General features: G+C 31.5%; 2 protein-coding genes across 6 annotated transcripts; both read left to right on the top strand.

Annotated features, from left to right (window-relative positions):
• Positions 1-1669: 1669 nt before the first annotated feature.
• Positions 1670-18567, top strand: LOC119689798 (probable phosphorylase b kinase regulatory subunit beta). 5 transcript variants are annotated; one of them, XM_038104701.1, is made up of 17 exons: positions 1670-1829; positions 1894-2057; positions 2259-2677; positions 2731-2860; positions 4618-4769; positions 5127-5299; positions 5370-5745; positions 9284-9298; positions 9671-9706; positions 14382-14486; positions 15684-16113; positions 16195-16337; positions 16420-16887; positions 17089-17237; positions 17303-17575; positions 17915-17990; positions 18059-18567. In XM_038104701.1, the coding sequence occupies exons 1-17, from the start codon at positions 1810-1812 to the stop codon at positions 18242-18244; spliced, it is 3315 nt and encodes a 1104-aa protein (XP_037960629.1). In that variant the 5' UTR covers positions 1670-1809; the 3' UTR covers positions 18245-18567. The 5 variants fall into 5 exon arrangements, with proteins under 5 accessions (XP_037960629.1, XP_037960630.1, XP_037960632.1 ...); XM_038104702.1 differs by lacking the exon at positions 9284-9298; XM_038104704.1 differs by lacking the exons at positions 9284-9298; positions 9671-9706 and adding an exon at positions 6150-6176.
• Positions 18568-21316: 2749 nt separating this feature from the next.
• LOC119689799 (late histone H1-like) lies at positions 21317-22157 on the top strand. Its single transcript, XM_038104707.1, has 3 exons — positions 21317-21469; positions 21528-21919; positions 21988-22157. Exons 1-3 carry the CDS (start codon positions 21460-21462, stop codon positions 22123-22125), a joined length of 540 nt encoding a protein of 179 aa, XP_037960635.1. The 5' UTR covers positions 21317-21459; the 3' UTR covers positions 22126-22157.
• Positions 22158-24257: the final 2100 nt, after the last annotated feature.

Below are 24257 nucleotides of genomic sequence, written 5' to 3'. Positions count from 1 at the left end.
TTAGATTAAATTGTGCTGGCATTGCGATAGCAGATACGTCTTATTTTAGCGATTATGTGCATCACTTAGAATGCGTGCTTTATTAGCGATTTTATTAGGAAAGCTAGGGGTATATTTTAGATAGAATATTACATGTATATATTTGGTCTTGACCACAGTGTTCGTAATGTGCTTTGTCACGGTCACAGGTAAATGGCACGTTATGGTAAAAGTCAAGTGTGAGCATGTACAATAAATAAATTTAAATTGTATAAAAACAAGGTTAATTGATTATGCATATGTGAGCTATAAGTTAATTGATTATCCAGCCATTGGTATGGACGGATATATAAATTGTTGCATTTGAATTAATATTATAAGCAGTTTATAAGTTAAGTGTGTGATACTATAACAAAAATAAACTTTAAATGAATATTGTAATGGAATACTGCAAAATTATGTATACACAATATATAAATCTGAGGAGAACAATGTAGTCACTAATCCTGAAAATCCCATAAGATTTAAAAACAAAACTCAATGCATTCTTAATAGTTCAAGTGCAAGTCATTTATAAAATAAAAAACAATGTATTATGCTAAGCATTTTTGAGTAAATGGATTCATTAAATGCATGTTATAGAACGAAATATTTACTGGCGATTAAGTGATAATTTACAAGTTAAACAATGTTTATTAATCACATCACAAATGACCAATGTTGAGAATATTTCACAAATTCATTATCTCCCTGTTCAATTTGAAGCAATTTGCTTAACACTTGGAAAATCAATTCGAATTTAACCTTTAAAAATAAATTTCCCACAAGGGAAATTACCAAAATTTAAAATATTTGCCATATGTTTTACATGTAAAATGTGAATAAACAGCATCTGAGCTATAAGTATTTAATAAAATCTTTGTTTTTATTAAATGAATATGTAATAGATTTATTATAGGTCTGTTCCACGAGCTACTTATAATAACTTCATGTAATTCTGTGTATACACAATTGCGTTCCACTAGCAAATTTTAGAGTAAAAGAGAGCGGGTATGTTATTGAAATACTGTTGTATGCCTGTTGAAATTTTAAAATGCTATACAGATTTTTCTCGTAGATTTTATTTATAACTGTTTTGGTTTGAATTTACATTTTAGTATTGTTTATGTGCGCGGCACTGGTGTTTTCCCTAGATTTTGCACATAGTTGTTCCATGAAAATTTGTATAAAGAACGTAATTTGGCATTTTATTTGTGTTACTCTTAATTTATACTTTACTTGTTTGTTGCTCGAGTAGTACTAGTAGCTCGTAGAACAGACCTATTTATTGTTCCACTTAGACTTGAGTATAATATATTATGTAACATATGTGCATCAATAATGTCTTATTTTATACAAAATTAATATTAATTCAATTTAACAAGTATTAATTATTTTAAATTAAATAAAACTATTTTGTGTTTTATATAAGTTGTTATTTCAATAAATCAAATAAAGATATTTAAGTTATTTAGTATAGTAAGTTATATTAATTAAATATAACTATATTTTTGAACAAACTGTAATACAATATCAATAATAAAATAAATTATTTAACGTACCAAAATAATTTTCAATATTCTTTTCAGTGTTGCTGTGTTGCCCTGTGTTAACTTAGAAACAGCTGTTTGCAAAAAAAGCATAAGAAGAAGCATGGCAACAATAATAAAGAAATAAAAAAAATTTGACTTTTGTCGTTTGAAGGGTATATGAATTATGTTTGATTTGGTGAGAACGTTTTAATTAAATCAACAATAAAAGGGCAGACAGGACCAAACGCATAATTTAGCTATGCGTGACGTGCCAAAAACGTGAGTAGCGTTGAATTTTTTTATCAATATATATAAAATTTTCTATACGGAACATGGCACATAGTCTTAGCATAACTGTGACAACGCCAGGAAGCAGTGGAATGCGTTCCGTAACGCCATCTACAGCAGGCCGACAAAATAGTTTGGAAGATATAAATTTGGACCAGTTTCTGAAAACGTCCAACTATGAGGATACAGTGAAGCAATTGGATATTTACTATGGAATCGGTGAGTTGCGCGCTACTGCGCAACAAATAGCGCACGCAAGCAAAAGAACGCAGCTGCTTGTAAAATGCATATAAATGTGTACTAACTATTATAATTTATATAATAGATTGTATAATGCAATTTATATGTTTTTATAATATGCGATTCAGCTAATATTTATAAATTTTATTTAAATATTGTCAATATGTTTCTGTTGAATAGTTAAACGGCAGTTACTGCGCTTCCAGAGTCCAATTACTGGTCTGTTTCCCGTAATGAGCACAGACCAACAGGTTGGTTCTGTGCGTGATAGTGTTTATTGTGCTGCTGCTGTATGGAGTTTATATCAAGCCTATAGACGTATTGATGATGATCGCGGTAAGTCGTATGAACTTGGACAATCCACAGTGAAGTGTATGCGTGGTATACTGGAATGCTGGGTGAAACAGGCATCACGTGTAGAACTTTTCAAAAAACAACAATCGAACCAACACGCTTTGCATAGTAAATTTCATTTGCATACCGGCGAAGAAATCTATTCTGATGATTTGTACAATCATTTGCAAATTGATGTTGTGTCATTGTATATAATATTTCTGGTGCAGATGATTACATCGGGTTTACAAATCATATATACTCAGGTATGTTACTTTAATTTAATTACTCTACAATTTTTGATATATTTCGTTTACAGGATGAAGTGGCATTCGTACAAAATTTAGTTTATTATGTTGAACGTGCATATCGTACACCAGATTTTGGGATGTGGGAACGGGGCTCAAAATACAATAATGGCACACCCGAAATTCATGCATCGTCCATTGGTAAACAATAAAATATAAATTTACTAATTGTTTAAATAGTTATGCTAGTGAGGTGGTTATTGCTTTAGAATTACAGTCACAGTGCTTAAGCCTTATGCTACATTTTTTGCATAGTAACTATGCTTTAGTTAGATTATTAGCTCTTGGACATGAAGAAATATGTAGTTCGTTTCAAACGTAAAATCATTGTTTTGAAATTAAAAGTCAATAAGAAAATGATATCTGCAGTGTCAGATAACGTAGACATTTACAAATTTATTTGTAATGTGAGAGATGAGACAGAAATTCAATCAGGTTAGTTATGAAACTCAGTTCTCACATTATAAAATTATAAACAAATATTTTACTCACTTGTAATGCAGGCATAAAGTGTTCTGTTATTCAATAATAACCCTAAGTAAGATTATTTATTTGCTTATGAACAAGTTTGAGCAGTGAAGATTACATCGAATGCTGACTATCGTATTCGACTTTAAAAAGAACCCCATTATTATGTTTGCTTCAATAATAGTTTTTAATTATGAAATTATATTATAGAATTATATTTGAATGCTAGAAATTAAATTGTGAGATACTAATAATGCAGTTGCGTTGTAATCAACTTTCTTGTCTAAATATCTTATAAAGTGCCTCAGGTTTTGTACAAATTTGCTGTAAAGTTGTTGTTATTGTTGTGAAAACCCTCACCACGCAAGACAAATTAATAAAAATGTAACAAAACTTTCTCACCTGGATAGGATGGTGAAAGTAAGAGATCGTCCTGTAAAAGTGAGAAAAGGAATAGGTACGAATGTTGAACTTAATCCACAACCAGAGAAAGAAATATAGATAGCATATTTTAGAGCTTCAATTTAAGTTTGTATCTTAATATAAAAACAGATGGTCAATATCTTTAGTAACACAGCAGTTGGGTAGTGATTAACGCGAGCTATATCCAGACCTTAATTGAATCAGAACAGTTCTCGTTGTGTGTTGGAAACGTATTTTACCCCCATAGATTTTAAACGCAGATCTGTTGGGAACTTTACGAACTTATTTATAAATATTTTTTTTCCAAATATTTTTATTACAAAGAATATTTAGTATTTAGTTAGAATTTGAAATACAGTAGATGTATTTCAAATTCGAAACGCTTGGTTTCGAATTTGTGAATAGTTCTAATTTCTGCACTTTTTTATTCTTATAAAAAATGATCAAAAAATTAAAACTCTACATAAAAACTTTGTTTCACATTATTGTATAGAATATTCAATAATGTTTGTTTGTTTTTTGAATAAGTCTTATTTTTTTACAATGTTTTCATTACGGAGAGTTAAAAGATTGGTCATGTGATCGGTAGGAAATTAGTTATTCTTTTCAATCGCTTCAGAATGCGACACATTTGGTATGGATTGGGAGCGTCATCTTCACTGTTATTTATCGTATAATAATCAGTATTGAACTCAAATTCAGATCCGTCTTGAACTTGCATTTCTGAATGCATTTCATCAAAGTGTGCATTAAAGTAATTTTAGAACTTTTAGTTCATAGAATGTATTGAAATATTTGGTTCTAATTTCTAGACAATTCGAATTTGTGAGAGTTCAAGTTTAATACAGTAGTATTAACTATATTAAATAATATTTGCGTCCAGTTACCAAATTATGCATTGTTCTAATACAGTAAAAAGTATTGTATATATAATTTTAATTAAATCTTTGTTATTTTTAACGAATGTATGAATTTGTGATAATTAATTTTATTTTTGTTTTTTGCAGGCATGGCCAAGTCAGCCTTGGAAGCCGTTAATGGCTGTAATTTGTTTGGTGAAAAAGGTGCTTCATGGAGTGTCGTTTATGTTGATATTGATGCACATAATCGTAATCGTAGTATTTTCGAAACTATGCTACCAAGAGAATCAAGCTCAAAGGTAAATACAATTTTTGTATAGTGTTTTCTGAAAACTATATATAAACTGTGATGTGTACCAAATTGTGAATAAGTAAACAACAAATTAAAGTCTACATTATTTGTTTATCGTTGAGTTAAGACATTTATTATTCATAGGTTATTCATAGATCTATTATTAAAACTATTTTTGAACTTAAAATAATATAAAAATAATTTTAGTTGTTGTAGCTCACTACTGTTTGAAACTTCTTTTTACGTAATTTATTTTTTGCTCTTTTTTTTTGTATTTAAGCTTTTTTTATTATAAAAAATTAGAATATTAGTAGCTATTTTTTTTTTTTTGAAATAATAACTAATGCAATATACAATATTTCAGGGTGTTGATGCGTCACTTCTGTTAACTTTGTCGTTTCCTGCTTTTGCTTCGCATGAAGAACGTTTAGTGGAACAAACAAAGCACAATGTTATCACACGTTTACGCAGTAAAAAAGGTTTCAAACGCTTTAGTCGAGACGGTTTTCTAAGCAAATTTGAAGATAAAAACAGAAGGTATATGATTTAGCATTAAAACTATTGTAGTTAATGAATTTGTTTAGCTTATAGTTTTCTTACGTTGCAGATATTATCACACTGGCGAAATAAAAGATTTCGAAGGCAATGAGTGCGAATGGCCACTCTTTTTCATTGTGATGATAATCGATGGTGTCTTTAAGAATAACAATGAGCAAATTGAAGAGTATCAAAATGAGTTGCGCTGTTGCTTGCACACCGATGCCTATGGCGATCCAGTCGTTACCATGTACTATGCACCTGACGGTGAAGGTTCCTATGTAAGAGCACCCTCGCAATCACTATTTCTGTGGGGGCAGTCACTATTCATCATAGCCCAACTGCTTACAGCTGGTCTGTTGCACATCAATGAACTGGATCCCATTCGTCGTTATTTACCCAGCTACAATCGACCTCGTCGTGCCGGTCGCTATTCTGCTTTTCAGGTAAGTTTTTGTTGTACAGCTGCTCTGTACCATACTGACATATAAAAATTGATATATAGCTTTTTGGTATTTTTCGATAGGGTTGGTTAACTATTTATAACTACTTGAGCTGATAATTATTTATTTAACTTTATTGTTACGATTTTTATGTTTTGTTATATATTGTGTTTAACAATACTCTTGATATTTATTTTTGATTATATATTCTTAATTAGTAGCGCGTATTGATTTATACTTATAATATAATTGGCTGTTTATACATACAAATATATATACATATATTTTTGTTTTTTGTCCGCTCTACCATAATTCCCCCAACCCTCGCTACTTAACAAATCCCTTACAAAATTCCACATAAAAACATTTTGTAAAATGGTTGCAATATCCAAATCCAAAAACGGCAGGGAAAAGCCTTCGATGAGAAACATAACGTAAGTCAACAGTTAAACAAAATTCTAAAAATCAAAATTTTTCAAAGTATTAGTAACTAGTTACGTATCTAGCTTAAAATTAACTAAATTATTTCAAAAATCAGTTCATTTATACTTCACGTTTGCTTTCATTTGCAAATCAAAGCACATATTTGCAATTTTTTATTTTGACTTGTTTCGTATTTTACACAGAAATTTTTGTTTTTTGATTTTGATTATATTATCATTTTCTTATACCATATATACCGATATTGCATATTGGCATTATAATATATATAGTCCGATTTATGAATAATCTTAGTTTCCTAAAGCACTTTTGAGTAAAACTTCTTTTTATGAAATATGTTTTCACTTAGTGTCATGATTATTGTTTCTAAATATTTATTTGAAAACAAATTTTTTCCCTAATTTCTATAAAATGATTTTCTACACATACAACATATACTCATTTCTAGGAATTTAGTATGCTAAACAGTATATAATAATATATGTTATCTATAATGAGCATGTGAAACTTATTCTATAATTTTTCACCATTTTCTAAAAACAAGAAATTATTTTTAAAACTTTTTTGCGATTGAAAAACAGAACGTAGTCCTGTTTTTGTATTACTAGAATAAAATATAAGTATGTTATATATATATTTATAACTATTTTCTATTTGAAGACTGTCATGATAATTTTTGCAATAATTTTACTATGAAAGAGTTTTTCCCGATTATAAAGTCACACAGATTTGATGCTTATGCTGTCTTGGTAAAACTCAATACCGTGCATTTGAACCGCTATATATTATGTGCCCACCATCTTCAAGAGTAATCTAAGATAATTTTTGGAGAATCATCACAATAGCTATTGTCATTTTAATGGTTTTACAGTTAGTACATCTCTCGTTTCACTTTATTTTCGTGTATGTTTTTCTTCGTTTCTAGAATACATCGACACCTAACGTAACGGAGGTGAGTCATCATTATTATCATCAATTCCTGTATCTCTCATTGGAGTATAGGGTGTCAATAGAGGCAACCCATCAGTGTAGTTAATAATCATCGAGCGGCAATTGCCATTTATCCGTATATTACAGTATTGTGTTTTTCGAGATCATATTGGCATCGAAATGAGGCTTACAATACACCTGAAATATCTAAGGTGTAAATATCTAAGATGAATTTCTAACACGACTTTCTCGCAGCAAAAAATGCCATTGTCAAAAAAATAAAATTAGGATAAATCGTGTACAGTTACCAGTCACGTATAGATACTAATCCTTGGCTGTAAACAACGTTTTTACGTCATCCACACCAAATAGTAATAGAGGATACTCTTCGCGATCACGTTTGTCTAATAGCATGGATTTCTCCGCATTAATTTTCTGAAGATGAAAGACATTTTCCTTGCGTAGTAAGAATTGTATTTGTTCAATTGAGATCAGGTTATAGACATGTGCTAAATAGTTACTTGTAACGCGTAAATATACGTCCATTTCCGGTATGTGTCGTATCTGTGTGCGCTATTGGTTTATAGCTTGGATCTGTGAAGGTGGAAAGATTTCTCCATCTAGATTCAGATTAGACTCAACGTTCTACATATTTCGTGATTCTTACTCTTACCTCATTTCATATTATATTCTCTATTCCCGTCCCATTGTGCTGTATCTTGTAATCCTTTGAGTTACTTGCTTTTAGTGTGTCGGTGAGTTTCAATTGATACTCTACTCATAACGACGGTGATCTGTTTTCAGTTTTCAAATGTCATCGTACACACCAACTAATCCCTATCGATTTATGGCTTCATTTTATTGAGGTGGCTAGATTCCTTAAAATTTCATTGGTTTCGAGGCATTTAAAATAGGTTTTCTGTGTTGTTTATTAAATATGCTCTCTTATAGTCTGTTGTTTTCACAATATTTTCTCAAGATAATTTATTAAAACAATAAATCAGTTACATGATATAACACAGGTGTTACTAATTAAGTTTATGAATGTAAGTCTGTTATATCATGTATCCTTACTTATTTACTTATTTGGCCGTAGGAATCCGTTACTGGATTTCGGTCTGACACAGTATGTCACCCCAGGCGCCTCTGCTACATGCGTACATTCTTCAGGTTTGTACATTAAGTCCGGTTTGTGCTTGCTTAACTTGATCACTCCCCCGAAGACACGATCTACCTCTACGCCTTCTGTCTCCAACTACTGCTTCAAACACTTTTTTCGGTGGAGTATCGTCATCCATTCTGACAATTCCGGCAACAATTTTAAAGCTTTTACTACTTTCCCAACTATATGGGTAGGTGAAAGCGAATGGTCCTTAGCAATAACATTTAGAGGTTTCATAAGAGTATTAGGTTTATCTACTAAGAAAAATGAGGTCTTAGTTGCGTGAAATAGGCAACTATAGAGAATTTATTGAATGCGCTTAGCAATTATAGCAAAGCAATGAATTTTTATGTGTTCTAGATTTTATATATAAAATTATATATTTATATTAATTATATATTACAAAGTATTGTATAGATTATGGTTTGAAATTGTGTAAAGTAAAGTGTCGTCTTAATATACTTTATATATTTTGAAGTTTCAAAAACAATGTTCATTGATTTTTATTTTAAACATACAAATCAGATGTCGATAATATGTCCAATAAATAGAAATTAAGTAGAATGAAATAGAGTGGAATGGGTTGAAGTTTTTATTAAAATGAATGGTATATAAAAATGTTGATGCTCTTGAACAATTTGCTTGAAGTTTGCTTCTCTCACGTAATCACTTATACAAGTTATCATATATAAATTTTAGGTCTAGACGTCATCTTTTTTATATATATACTATATATATATATACTGTGCTTCATATGCGGCGCTTCTTGCAAGGAACCTTGTTTTACATTAAATTTGTGGACCCATAATCTTAACACACATCTTTTTACACTACTAACAAATTGTCCTTGTGTTGTTATTGCATTTATTGTATATATTATAAAAAAAAATTCAAAATCATATATTTTATTTAAAAAGAAATTTTAAACTATAAAATTAATTTTTAAATTTTTTGTTAAACTTTTAATTTTATTTCTAAAACTTCTTTTATTTTTCCAACCCAAAATAGGCTAAGCCGGGCACTGTAAGTAATTTTAGGTTTTGTTTTATAGTTTTGTTGTTGTTCTAATACGATTTTTTTTTGTTGTTTATTGTAATTAATTTTTGAAATTAAATTTAATTTTGAATAGTTAAATTTTTTTTTGTTAAAGTTAGTAAATATTAAAAAAAACTATTGTATTTGGCGCAAAACCCATTAAAACTGGTATTTTATGGCATGTTCAGCAAAACAAAGTCCAAAAAAATATAATTTTAACAAAAAAAAAAAAAAACAAAAAAAAAAACATAGAAAAGTAAATAAATAGTTTATATAGTATACATATAAATAAAGTAGTAATAAGAACTAATTTTGTAATAATGAAGATAACCTATATAACATTTTCACAACTCCTGCTAGAATCCAAGAGTACCTTTAATTCTGGATGCAATAAAGGTAATTTATAAGTGACACACTCTTTCTATACACGCACACTAATGCTTAACTATTTCAGTTGATCCACTAAAAGTGGAGCCTTAGCATTTCTTAGTTGGTTCGTTCGCTAATCTCTAACTCTTTTATATAAAAAATTTTCTCCTCTTCCGGTAACAATTTAAAATCATTGTTCATAGAAACCGAAAATTGGCTAAGGTAACATTTTACTTATTCCTAAAAATATGCAATTAAATTGGGAATTATATATAGAATATTCGTCATAAAATATGTGTAGTTTTTTATATATTAAAAAAAAAATCATAGACGAAATGCTATAGCTCCTCTCATGGATCCACTCTAATAACAAAGTTAGAAATTAAAAAAAAAAATATAACAAAAAAGTAAAAAGTATTAAGCAAATTTCAATTAATTTTATTTAATTTTTTTAAGCTGTTTTTAGCAAATTTTCAAAATACACAAAAAATGTAAATATTTTGAGAAACAATCAAATCCTTGTACAAACTTGGACTTACACACCTAATTGGAATAGACGAAATTAATAGAAATACGCTTGTTTCCACCAAAAGAAAAAAAATGAATAAAAATTAGTTATTGTAGTTGTTTCTGATACTTTTACTTTTGCTTCTTTGATTGGTATAATTATAATTTAACATTTTGAAATATTTATTCCAATGTGCAATGAAAGATATAGAAGAACATTTAACTCTGCTGCAGACCGTCTTTGTCAAGTACTAAGTATAATGGTTGACAAATATGTGAGATTTCGATGTACAACGTGCACTGTAGACTGGTGCCAAGGGCAATAGTTTATAAAACTTTTGATTCTCCATTTCCATATCAATATGTGACTTACAATAATTTTAATTCATATCACTTTTTTATATTACTAAAAAATGTCAAGTATTGTTACTATTACCAAAAAAATATTATCATTATTATTATATTATTATCATCATCATCATCATCATCATCACCATCATCATCATCATCCTTGACTATACAGTCCATGTAGGACCTAAGGCTGTTTAAGAACAATCTTCCATTCTTTTCTGTTTTTTGCTTTTGTTTTCCAATTTCTTATGTTTATTTCTTCTAAGTCCTGCTGCACACTGTCTTTCTTTCGCTTTCTTGGTCGCCCTCTTCTTCGGCTGGTTCCCACTTCGTTTTCATAAATCTTAAGTGGTACTCCATATCCGGCATTTTTATCACATGTCCAACCCATTTTACCCGCTGCTTTATATTATTAAAAACTTTATCATTTTATAGTGGAGAAAGAAAATTAAGTACTTCTCGTATTACTATTTTCAAATTATCGTAGAAATCGGAATAAACGATATACTGGGCATAAAATATCAAAGAGACATGATAGAGACAGTTAAACTTTCTAACCAATGCCTCTCAATTGATAACCAATTCATTCGTAGCCTTACATTATTATGGTGAAACATTTCCCATATTTACTTCAGTGGCTTGCTTCTATAACATTAATTCTGGGAATAGGATGCGAATAAATCATTTGGCTATGTGAAAGCAGTTCACAATAAATCTTATCCTTCCATTACCTACTTTATAGCCATCCCGACTTTGGTAAAGTTTGTGGAATTTCAATCGTTTCATATATAATTATCGTATCCATTAGATATTAATATATCCATTAACATTTGCTACAACATGTGATTTGTAGTTAGAAATTCGACCCACTAAATATATCTTTAAACCAAAACAAAAAAAAAATAACCAATTTTAAAAAAATGAAATAATAAAGTATATGTGAAAAAAGTAAGAATAAAAAGGCCGCAGTATAGTTTTTTTAAATAAGAAAAAAATAAGAAATTGCTATGTCATTGGTCATAGTGTTGACATACTGCATGCCATCTGGTACTTATCAATAGATATTGAAATGAAGTTGCTTGATCTGACATCGAACGAACTTCGCGCTCTAGCTCAGAATCGTTTTTGTTGCAGAATCGCGAATATATGTATATATTAATATCAAAATTGTGGCCCTTGAAAGTTTAGTGAATTTTAGAACGCCGAATACTTTTTTTCTAAACGAATATGAACCATAGTTTATATCGTGATTATAAAAATTATTTTTATTATAACTTTCAGTGTAAGGAAGAGAGGCATTTAAATCATTATTTTTCACATAATTGACACCATTTCAATAATAAATAATTTTATTCAATATATGAAATTATGTACTTATTATTTATTATTCACATTATATGTACATCACATTATAATCTATTACATTATGTTATAATTTTATTTCCTAAGTTTTTGTGACTATGTCCTTATTTTATATGCATCTTTATTTATATATAAGTTTATAAATAATACCCATACACATATAATACATATTATGTAAAAATGTATACAAGGTGAGATGAAAAAACTGCAACCAACTTCAGACTGCTGTCATTTCTAAACCGCTCGTCCCACAGCTGTCAGATTTATTCTAGTGACAGCTCATTATATTGTTTACAAGCGCACAAAAGCATTTTGGTGGGAATTTTTCAAAAAAAAAGTTATTTGTGATGGAATTCAAGCGTGATAGTGTGATTGCTTTGCATTTGGCTGGAAAACCACAAGTGGCTATCGTTAGAGCCCTCCAGCATTTAGAAGTGAATAAATGTTTTGTGTCTCGTACCATCGCTCGTTACCATGATACTGGTAGCGTAGCCCGACGTCAAGGAAGTGGACGAAAAAAAACAGCAACATCGGCAGAAATGGTTCGAAAAGTGAAAAAGCGAATTGAACGAAATCCGCGTCGCAGTGGACGAAAAATGGCTCGTGAGCTGAACATATCGCAATATGCCATTCGGCAAATATTGAAAAATGAGCTTGGACTAAAGCCATTCAAGTTCCAAAAAGTGCAAGATCTTACTGATGCGCAAAAAAAAGTTAGACTCGAAAAAGCTAAAGAGTTGTTTCGCTTGGCCGAAAGTGGTGAACTGCCGAATTTGGTTTTCTCCGATGAGAAACCATTCGTTATCCAGCAGTTTGTAAACAAACAAAATGATCGTGTTTACTTGCCAGAGAGGTCAGCTGAAAATTTGCAACTTCGGTTGGCCATCACAACTCAAAAGCCGGCCATGGTGATGGTGTGGGCCGCCATAACAGCCGATGGTCGCTCGCCGCTCGTATTCATCGACCGTGGTGTCAAATTAAATGCGCAAATCTATCGCGAAAATATTTTGGAGGGAGTTCTGAAGCCCTGGGCACGCAAACATTTCGGCCGCAGACCTTGGACATTCCAACAGGACTCAGCACCATCGCACTCAGCACGCGCCATCCAAGAATGGTTAAGAAATGAGGTTCCTCGCTTCATTTCCACCGCACAATGGCCACCAAAATCTCCGGATGCCAATCCGTTGGACTATTGTGCCTGGGGTATTTTGGAAAGCAAGGTTGGCACTAAAAAATACCAAAGTGTCGATCATCTCAAGCAAGCGCTTCGCCGAGAATGGGACAAAATAGCGCAGAGCCACTTTCGGGCAGCGTGTGATGGTTTCATTGGCCGTTTGAAGGCCATAGTTCGTGCCAAAGGTGGCCAATACGAACAAATCTAAACCGATTCTCAAATTTGATGTTATTTCCGACATTTTTTGCTTTCATTCAATAAAATTTAAAAAAAATGAAAAAATTATGGCGTTTTACTTTGTTGCAGTTTTTTCATCTCACCTTGTATATGTAACGCTATTTTGTGATCTTTATAATTACTATTGTGTTAGTATCATGTTAGTTCTTTGCTCCTTCTCCGTCATAAATGGTTGATAACTTTTCAAAATAGCAGTTTACTTTTAGGTAGTAACGATTAATAATTTCCTCCCAAACTCAATGTCATTCATAAGATCAAGACAACACTGTGGCTATGAGTAGTTTAGCAACCTGTATTAGTTCTATCTCTCAACTCTTATTTTCTTCCTAACTATTTCTTCTTCTTTTCACTTCATTTTCCTTACAAATATCTACGTTTACTTCATCGAATTCAACAATCCTTCGATTCATCAATTAATAAATCAAAATATTTAAATAAATATAGCATATCATATCCATTATCATTATTATCACTACATATGATATTATGTATATTCTTTTGATTTACTTGTGAGTGAACTTATTTTTTCTAGAGAGAAGTTATATTAATTTCTCTCTTTCACGAATTCCTTGAACTTCACCCTTGACATTAAAATCACCCTTTGGGGCTACACTTTCGTCGGTTTGTTGCACGAGAAGTGTTCTGAAAAGGTCTCCGGGCACTTGCACTACTGAATAAATGTTTTAAAAATTTTATTAAAATTGTAAATTTGTTTTTTTTTTATTATTTAAAATTTAAAATTTTAAAGTTAATGTTGTTGTTGTTGTTAAATTAATTTTATTTGTGTTGCATGCTTCTTCCTCTCCTGCTATTGTTGTTGTTATTGTAACTAGCATTATCTGTAATTATTAGTATTTTTAATTCTTGTTTTTGTAATGAAATTATTTGCGTTTAAAATTTTCACTTAAAAAATAAAAAAATAAAAGAATATGAATGAATTATTTGAAGCATTCGACCGTGCATCTTGCAATGTTGCAAATTATTTCAGTTTTTAGTGCAACCTTCCTTTTGAACAGTTATCTACTTCAGCTTCAAGAAAATGCATTTCTTAAATTTCGATCTATTTTGTAGGGCACTGCAACCGATTTGGTAGTGCAAATTGTATTGATCGCCGAATCAATGCGTTTGCAAGCTATGATGGCAACTTATGGCATTCAAACTCAAACTCCACATGAGGTAAGTACCAAATATTGTTCAAAAACACAACTTACCATTACTCTTAATTATATAAAAATAAAACATATTACAAATACTGTATAATCATTATACTATTATAGAGTAGAATATTATACTATACAGAGTATTATTTCAATATAGCATCAATTCAAGGAGAAAAGATGGCGGTATTAAAGTGTAGTCATCAAAGAGCGCCAAAACTGCATTATTCAGATATTCTTTTTATTAAAAATGGTACTGGTAAATTATTCTATCCTCAAGTATAATGAAGTTGGAGAGTGGACTGTACGGTCCACTTATATCTTGGGTTAAAAAGCTTCATGAAAACTTTCACTTATACTAATAAAAATTAGACCGTTAGGTTAAAATTCTTAAAAAGGATCACATGAGAATGCGCTATGACAGTTATGAACGCTTCACTGCCAGTAGTAACCCATATTGAAACTGTCATAAAATTTTATAGCGCAGGTATCAGAAAATGACAAATATGTAGTTTGTTTAAAACGACAATATTGAAGATATCACTTTTAGTATTAACCTATATAACCTACATATACATTGTCGTAAAATTGCAACTTTCAGCAAGTGATGCCTAGATGGGCACTAGGTGACATCTCACGTTTAATAAATTGAGAAAATTGGTGTAATAAAAAATCTCGACGCCTGAGATAGGAAATAATTAATTTCTTCGTAGAACTGTTAAGAAATATTTTGAATAGAAGGAACCGTATAATTTTGTTCATTTTCAGTATTATCTAATGTACGCAAAAAAAATATTAGCTTATAATTGTTCACATAAGCGTAGCCATGACACGGGACAATGGGGTACGGTATAGTAAAGTAAATTATTTTTGTAAATATAAGCAAAATGTTGTTTCACCGCAGTAATCAATAAGTTTAATATTTAATTTTTACGATAGAAAAGGTCCCATTATAACAGACTCCTAACTCTATAACAGACCTTATTATTGTAAAATATATCTTCAAACACAATTTCACGGGAGACGGCTCATGCCGTAGTCTTTCTTGACTACGCTTATTCACAGAACCTATGATCATTTATTTATGTTATTTCTGTTATATTGAAAAAAATATTTATTATAATTATAATATATACATTATAATACATTAAAAAAAGCGTAAATGAAATTCAGTTTAATTTTAAATGTTTTTATTAATATTTTAATTGAACTTTAGGTTGAACCTGTACAAATATGGTCCTCCACCGAACTGATAAAAGTTTATCAACATTTGGGAGTAAACAATAAAGTCGCACTTTCGGGTCGTCCACCGCGTCCTGTTGGTTCTTTGGGGACTAGTAAAGTATATCGCATATGCGGCATGACTGTGCTCTGCTATCCACTAATATTCGAGGTGTCTGATTTTTACTTATACCGCGATATGGCATTGCTAATAGACGATATTAAAACCGAGCTGCAATTTGTCGGAAAATATTGGCGTCTATCAGGAAGGCCAACAGTGTGTCTGTTAATACGTGAAGAACATATGCGAGATCCGCAATTTAAAGAAATGTTGGATCTCTTGGCTATGTTAAAGAAAGGTTATTGTGATGGCATGAAAGTGCGCATAGGGCGATTACAAAATTTAATCAGCAGTTCTTGCATAGGTGAGTTTCCAACTTGAGTACTTTATAAGCTAAGAATTTATAGCTTATAAATTTAAAATTTATTTTATTAAATAATTACAGAACATTTGGATTTTATGAATCAAAGTGATTTGTCAGACAACGAGAATGCCTTTGCACAGATAAATCACGAATATATTGGCTATCAATCATTAACCGATGTACCTAAAGCACAAACCTATACTGAAGAAAAAGTTTCTGTTGAGGTGAGTTCTGAAACGCACTCTTTGCTCTTACATATAAATTTAAAGTTTACCGATTTATTGTGTTTTTTAATTGAATTTTTAGCATTACAATTTCAAACCAACACATGAAATTATTGAAGCACTCCGTAATACTGAGTCAATATACTCACTCTGTCAGTTATGGGGTATACTTTTAAATAGAGAAGGTCCAAACTTTGAAGTGAATGGTCTTAGCGTTAACCAAGCACTAACACAACTTTATCATCGTGCTGGCTCCCTGCGTTATTGGCGTGCTGTACGTTACTGCTCATCTTTACTACATCATATAGTTGATTCTATAAGTCCTTTCATAACTACTGTATTAGTCAATGGCCGTGAATTAACTGTTGGCGTTATTGGCCAAAAAGAAACAGTTTTTGATAAACCTATGACACCGGCTGAAATTAAAAATGTTATGTACACAACAGTACAGCCGTACAATGTCATTCAAGCTGTGCTGCAGCAAGAAGTTGTTCTTTATTGTGGACGCTTAATAGCTACGAATCCATCAATGTTTAAGGGAATACTTAAGGTAACAAAAAATTATAATTGATTTCTATTTCAGAAGTTGGAAACGACTGATACAATTGGGGATGGTACACCCCGTACACCCCTTCCAGCAGCACATAGCGAGGACCAGCAGATCCTCTTGGGTGACACAAAAAAAATAGTGCTTGCTCATGTTTTAACTTATATAAATTTATTTCATATTAAATTTTTTTTGTATTTTTAGATACGCATTGGTTGGGTTTTGGAAGCTATGCGCATATATTTACAAATCTCAGGTCAGCAACAAATCGATTTAGATAATTTGTCACCATACCAAGTACGCATATTGCTGCAAAAGGTGCTAACGGTTAGCGAATGGGCAGTCGAAGAAAAGTAAGAGAAAATTTTCTAGAATTGATAAAGTAAATTAATGTGCGTATTAATTGATCTATTGGCAGGCTTACAACCCTACAAAGACGTCAATTGGAAGGCTGTTTATGTCGTGTGCCAAAACATTTTTATAATTTAATTTGGGAGATATTACAACGTACACCGCAAGGTATATCTACGCAGGGCCATTTACTACCTGCATCACCCACGCTCACTAATATGAGTCGTGGAGAATTGACGTTCTCCCTACTCGTGGAAGAAACATTGATTTGTATTGACAAACCGGAACGGCGCCAAATAACTGTAGAACTATTACGAATTATTGCGACAATTTTAAGTCGGTTAGTGTGTTAATTATGTTCTATTTTATTATTTATTTATATATTAATTTATATGTTATTATTATGTTCATGATAAAGTCATGACTACAAACAATAATAACATATAGCGGAAATAATCATTCTCCATTCTCATTCTCATTCGTGTAATTTTGGGTCTTCCTTCTTTTCTATGGAGGAACATATTTGCAATATTATTATTATTACTCGTATTATCAGAGCGTATGCTCAATCTATTTTATAATCTTATTGTCAATGTTCTTGATCAATATATAGTGCAATTTCTTCTCAGGCATTAGTTAAATAAAAAAAAACTAATTAAGAACTTTAAAATTATTGTAGCAATCCAGAATTACACTTCAAACAAGCCTTGGACTTGGACGACATATTATGTGAAGCCTTTTCGATGTATTGCAAGGTAAGTGTGCTTATTTATCACAATTGTTTTGCTATTGAATAAATTTTCATTTTATTTTCCTTTCATAGGATAATGGCATAGAACACAAGGAAGATTTGTCACCATTCTATTCATTAATCTTCACTGAAACAACAGGTTACTTAGCGCGTGCCGCTGTAAACAAGGTTTTACAAGGCGGAGCGCTCTCTGCACAAGACGATGAAACCGATGCCAATGTTGATCATGTTCACGACGAGACCTGCAAAGTCTCCTAAGTTTTATAAGTTTGCTGGTATCCTTTTAAGAAAGCATAGCTTCATTACTTAATGATATATTTTTTAAAGTTCTTAAACGCACCTGTAGTTATAATTTCTATTGTTTTAGTGTTAAGTAATCTCAATTGTGACACTGAATTACTTCAAGTTTTTACTTTAGTTGCAACATCAATAATCTTTAAAATCGATTTTTAATATCATAATTTGTTTTGTTATTAGTTTCATTTGCTATTATAATCTTTACACTAATTTTGTTATTGTATTAATTATATAAATTGAATTGATTAATAAAATCGAGAGAGATATTATTTAAAATTTTAAAAGTTATTTGTCTAAGCTTTGAGTGAGTACTTTATAATGTATTATATATTATGTAGTATTTTCTAGAAAAAATGGGAAAAAACCGGCACCTTCTTAAACTGACGCTACTCACTTGCTAGTACCTTCTGACACCTTCTGACTTGTAGATTTAACGTAGTCCTTCAGGTTCGGCATTCTAAAATTTACTCATTAGTGGTAACAGAACGTGTCATTATTTGGGTTCAAGTGAGCTTTGATGCAAAGGATTCCTAAACGAATCTAAGCTGCAAATTTGGTTGTTGTTATTGTTGTTGTAACCCGCTGAGACCTGTAAGCAGATAGCATGAAATGATGTACAAGACGATTACATGGGTAAGGAAGTGGGTGGGTAGTGGTTAGGGGTGATGGAGGGGGAAGAGAATAGGGAGAATTGGGTGGGTGGAATAATATTGAACGTTAACCTGGATCCAGCCAAAGGAACCTGGCCAATTTAATGGGGTAGGTCCAGAGGTCAATTGGACGAAAGTTTGTGTGTGCGATAGGACAGGTAAACAGATAGGCGACGTCATGGGCAACTTTGGTCATTTTATTTAGTTTGCAACTAAAAGGTTATGTCAATTATTTCAAAACTATAATCAATTTGTAGTAATCAAATTGAGTTAATACATTGTTATAAGATTAAGACCTTGATATAGTGAGTTGAGAGTTTCTTTTATTAGACGACAGCTTGTCTGAAATCTAGGAAAGTCTTATATGCGTTTATATATATGTTTTAACTACAGAAACTTAATGAAATTTGAATAATAATCCACTGCTTATTGATATAATTCACAGATAAATTGAATTTTAACGTCAAATAGGGCGGCAATGACTACTATAATCAGTTTGAAATCCATCTGTGTAACCCACAATTTAAATGACAAATTCTCCATATTTATGATAAAGTGCATAAGCAAGCAAATAGCCACCTACAAAACCATAAATAACTTCTGACCCAGATTAACGAATAAGTGGTTGATCCGAACCACATATCATTACTGACTGTATTTGCATTTCTTATTTTGACTCGACAACGAATCAGTCCGATTACAGGACATTCTATATAAACATTTCCAACAAACGAAAATCCTTTCTACTTAAACCAAATGAATGTATATAATATCTCGGGACACTCAATGCTGCGCAAAGGGTCCCACCACGAGAAATATTAAAGAGATAATATTTCATCCAATTATAAATGTCTGTGCACATGCGAACAGTGTTACCAAAAAAAAGTTTCAACTCCATGAGAATTATAAGCGAAAAGGTGAAGTAAATAATATGACGAATACGAGAATGCACAAAAAATACCAACAAAACCGATTCATTACACTGCTTGATATCACACACATACACTGCATACATAATAACGTACTTACTTATACGTATAAGCAATTTCAAACATATGGACATACACAAAGCAAGGGCTATGTTTGTGTGCGTGACCCTCACAATATCGCTTTAAACTCACGCTGCATTAGCCAAACAAGAAACACCAAAGAAAAAATAACAACAAAATTGCGTCTTGACTGAATGTACGTCTGTTGACACACGAAGCAAATGTTGCTTGCACATGCTTCTTCTTCGATACTTTACTTGGGCGCAAGTAGTTTTGTTGTTGTTCTCTTCCCATAGAAGCGAATTGCTATTGCTTTGTTGCTAAAGCGTTAAGCGACAATTGTGTTAAGTATTTTGTTGCTATTTGCTTAAGTCGCAGCAACATTTTGCTTTGAACATATTTTCCCTCAATCGACATGTTGCACAGTGCAGCCGATTGCCGTAAAGCTAGCTAGCTTAATTTAATTTATTTATTAATTTAATTATTTATTATTATGATTCAATATGATTCAATATGATTCAATATGATTCAATATGATTCAATTAATATACATATATACATATGTATATACCATATGTAGTGGAATTGCGTAAACCATTTCGAGAATATTAAGTCTGATTCAAAATTCTTAATTAGCGACTCCAAAAGCTATAAAACAGAAATTTTAAGATCATTTTCCTCACTTCTTGATTTTTGGCCAGCTTTTCGGCAATCGGCCGCACTGTGCGCCGCGAAAAAACTGGTTCGTATTTCCGATTTTTTTTCATGTTAAGCACTAGCAACTTATAAAAGAGGCCATAAGTTCATTCCCTACTTTAGCATTGTATACCCTTTCGTTATGACACAGTGAATAGAAATTAAGCTCAATCTATTTTATTCGAATGGACCGAAACGGTGCAAGCACATTTTTAATTGGTTTCCAAAGGCAGTAGTCCATATCTGCAGCCCCTCATCTTGAAGAACAAATGCCGGTTAGCACTTCCGTCAGAATTTCAGCAATCGCAAAGACAGTATAATGATACTGACTTATATAGCGAGTAAAATGTTGGTACCATGGAATAAAATATATTTTAAAATACTAGGTAGGCTATACATAAAGTATAGACAGTTTAAACATGAGTATAGTTGGACATAGTTGGATGTAATATAGCTTTCAAAACTTAGTAGACACATTCTGTAGCAGATAAGACCAACCGGAGAGACCAAAGTTCATGAAACAACCACAACTACTTCCTAAAATGGCTATTAGACAAGTCGATAAGTGGCATCACCTAAATCTATAGGTGATATATATGATATATCATTATCACGTTAGCATTGTCACATGTTTCAATAATCATAATTCTCTGTTTATGAATTGTAAATGGAATGTTATTTAAACTGTTTTCATTATAAATTTTTTTTTTCTGGAGTTAGTTTCAAAAACTCTCTTATATTTTGTTATAGATTTTGAAAGTTTAATTTGCTTATATTTTTTACGCCAGAGATAGTTTTACATCTTAACAATATATTTTGTATTTTAAACTTGTGCGTAAACATGACTAGAGGTGAGTTGAATGTTTCTTAAGACACGCAAACAGAAATAACGCTTTCATTCTTCTTCAGGCGCAAAGAAAGTTAAATCGGCGGTCCTAACACCGACACAGGAAAAATTGGCAATTATCGGAAAGGCGGAATTTGGCGGCGTCAAGCAGCCACAAAAACGTGCAAAAGTCGGTCGCGGACAGCACAAGCGCGCGGCACGCGCAGTGCGTAAAGCAATAAAACGTCCCGGTGCCCGTCGCGGTGCTCGTCGCGGTGCTGTTCGTGGCCGAGCAAATAAGGTGGCGTCTACAGGTAAAAGCAAACGACCAAGAAAACCGCCAAAGCGTCGAGGAAAGCGGAAGGGGACTCGCCGCCGTATTGTTAAGCGCCGTGCACCTCCGGTACGTAAAGGAGGTAAGCGAAAAGGAATGAATAAGCATAAGCGGGTTCGTGCCCGTGTTCGAATACCAAGCGTAAGTTAGAAAAAAAAATTTTTTTAATGTTTTTAAATACAATATTTTGTTTTTAATAAATCGTACAGGATACCGACAGTGACATACGGATGCCGGAGGTGGCACAGCCTATTGTGGATATACCTCCACCAAATTTTTTGATTAGATTTTGGCAACCATTTACTTTTTTGGCAGCATTAACTACTTATTGGATTTATAATGTTTAGGACATAAATTAATCAAAATTTAAAATTCAAAACTCGAAATTCAAAATTTAAAATTCGAAATTCAAAATTCAAAATTCGAAATTCAAAATTCAAAATTCAAAATTTTACTATATAAATTAACAATGGACTAAATCTGATATATGACTTAGAATAAAAATTTCCAAATTGGACAGTTGACAGAAAACTTGCGTTTTATTCAAGAAGCAGAAAAAATTAATATTTAACGGAAATTTTTTTTCTAAATAGTTTAAAGAAAATTCTTTTCACAAATAATAAATACATAAGGATTCCATTTCTAAAGATTCTAGAAAGATAATATGCCGTCTCAATAGATATAATATACTTGTTGTTTCTGAATCGTATATAGAGAAATAAATGTTGGCGCGATTCGGAAGAGAATGAAGAGTTTTTAAAATTTTTAGGGAATATTTCCACTGAAATGTTATTATAGTTTATTATATAACTTTTTTGCAAACAGAAATAAAAAACAGATTAAAAAAGTGGAGTTGAAGAAGTTGAAACAGTGATAAAAATAATATTTCGAGTATAGTGGAAATGTCCAATATGTCCAAATTTAGAAAAGAAGAAAGAAAACTATAAAGCTTGGTTATTATTTAATTAGCAAAACTTTTCGAACGCATCTTTAATTTTGAAATATAAGCATTTTATTATTTTATTATATATATTTTATTATATAGTTTATTACTGAACGATATTCAAATTTTTCCATTTCATATAAAATCATCAAATGACCAAACTATATCAAATATTCATATAATATCATGAAGTTGAAACATTACCGATTGCATTAAAAGTGAATCTCAATTGAAAAACTTACCCTAGATTCATCAATCGGAAACGGCATTACGAGTACATAGCAGGAAAGTCTTATATGATCTTTAAATTCGGTAATAATCGATTTACTATCTAGACTTATTAGTTAATTGGAATGAAATGCCGAAACTTCTCTTAGAATCTTGAATAAGTTAAGCATGGATACCATTTTACAAAAAAAAAAGTAATGTTCTAGGTAACTGACTTTGAATTGGCAACAACAGCAGATTTGCTAGGTTGTTAATTCCTCAGTTTGTAAACTAAAAGAATTAATGTAATTATACTAACTACGATAATATTACTATTAAAAACTGCTCTCTAAATAGTTTAAATATCTATTCATTATTCTCCAGATTTACATTATTACATCGACCGCAACTGCAATGACCCAATATTATCTAATATTGTTTTTGCGTTTTATGCTATTGCTGAAGGCCGTAAAAGAGAAAATAAAAATAAATTGTTATCTACAAAATCGATGGACTTAAATAAAAAAATAATATAATAATAGAAGGTGGCGGATGGAAAAGCGAAAATATGTAGACATTGCACACGAATTGGCCCAATTGCTACCCATGAACCTTACGCAAAACTGATGCAATACTATTGAGTAACCCTGATAAAGTGTATGTGAGACCCATCAGTCTATTGTCTACCGAAATGGTCGATAAAGGCTTAAGTTGTTTATTTGGAAAAACGCATACGACGCAAACATATATGACCTTACGCGTCAAAGTGGTAATTGATGATGATAAGACTTTTTGCTGAACACGCTGACCCTAGGCACTCAAAGTAGTACAAGAACTTCGATAGAATGTCTCAGCCATGCTGGCAATGCAGAATTCGAATAAACAAAATAAAAACAAAAATAAAAACAAAAGGGAAAACAATAACGAATTTTATTTATGGTCATTTTCGGATCCGATTGCATTGGGGTTACTTACATTAGGAGAAATGAAATTATCATGTAGGTCTAGTTAACATGCTCTCACACGAATGTAAGAGAGCTATGAGAGTATACTGATTTGTTATGTTCTCTATTTTTTTGATAGTAGATCGTTGAAAAATGTACTCTATTAATTTATGCTGTGACCTGGTCTAAAGTCTCGTGTATTGGAGACATGTTACACTTATAATTGCCATCCATCGCCGAAATCCGGCTTGAACTAGGGAAAGTGAGAGAAAGAGTATAAAATTGAGAATGTGTTTTCAGAAAAAAACGGTGTAACGTTTCTGTGAACTCCCAAGCTCAGAAAGAGAAATTAAATAATAATATTGTATTTTATAATAGGTAAATA

Source organism: Teleopsis dalmanni, chromosome X, assembly GCF_002237135.1.
Source record: "Teleopsis dalmanni isolate 2A chromosome X, ASM223713v2, whole genome shotgun sequence".
Taxonomy (NCBI): Eukaryota; Metazoa; Arthropoda; class Insecta; order Diptera; family Diopsidae; genus Teleopsis; species Teleopsis dalmanni.
Note: the sequence above shows the minus strand (reverse complement) of the source record. Positions and strands in the feature narration are given on the sequence as shown.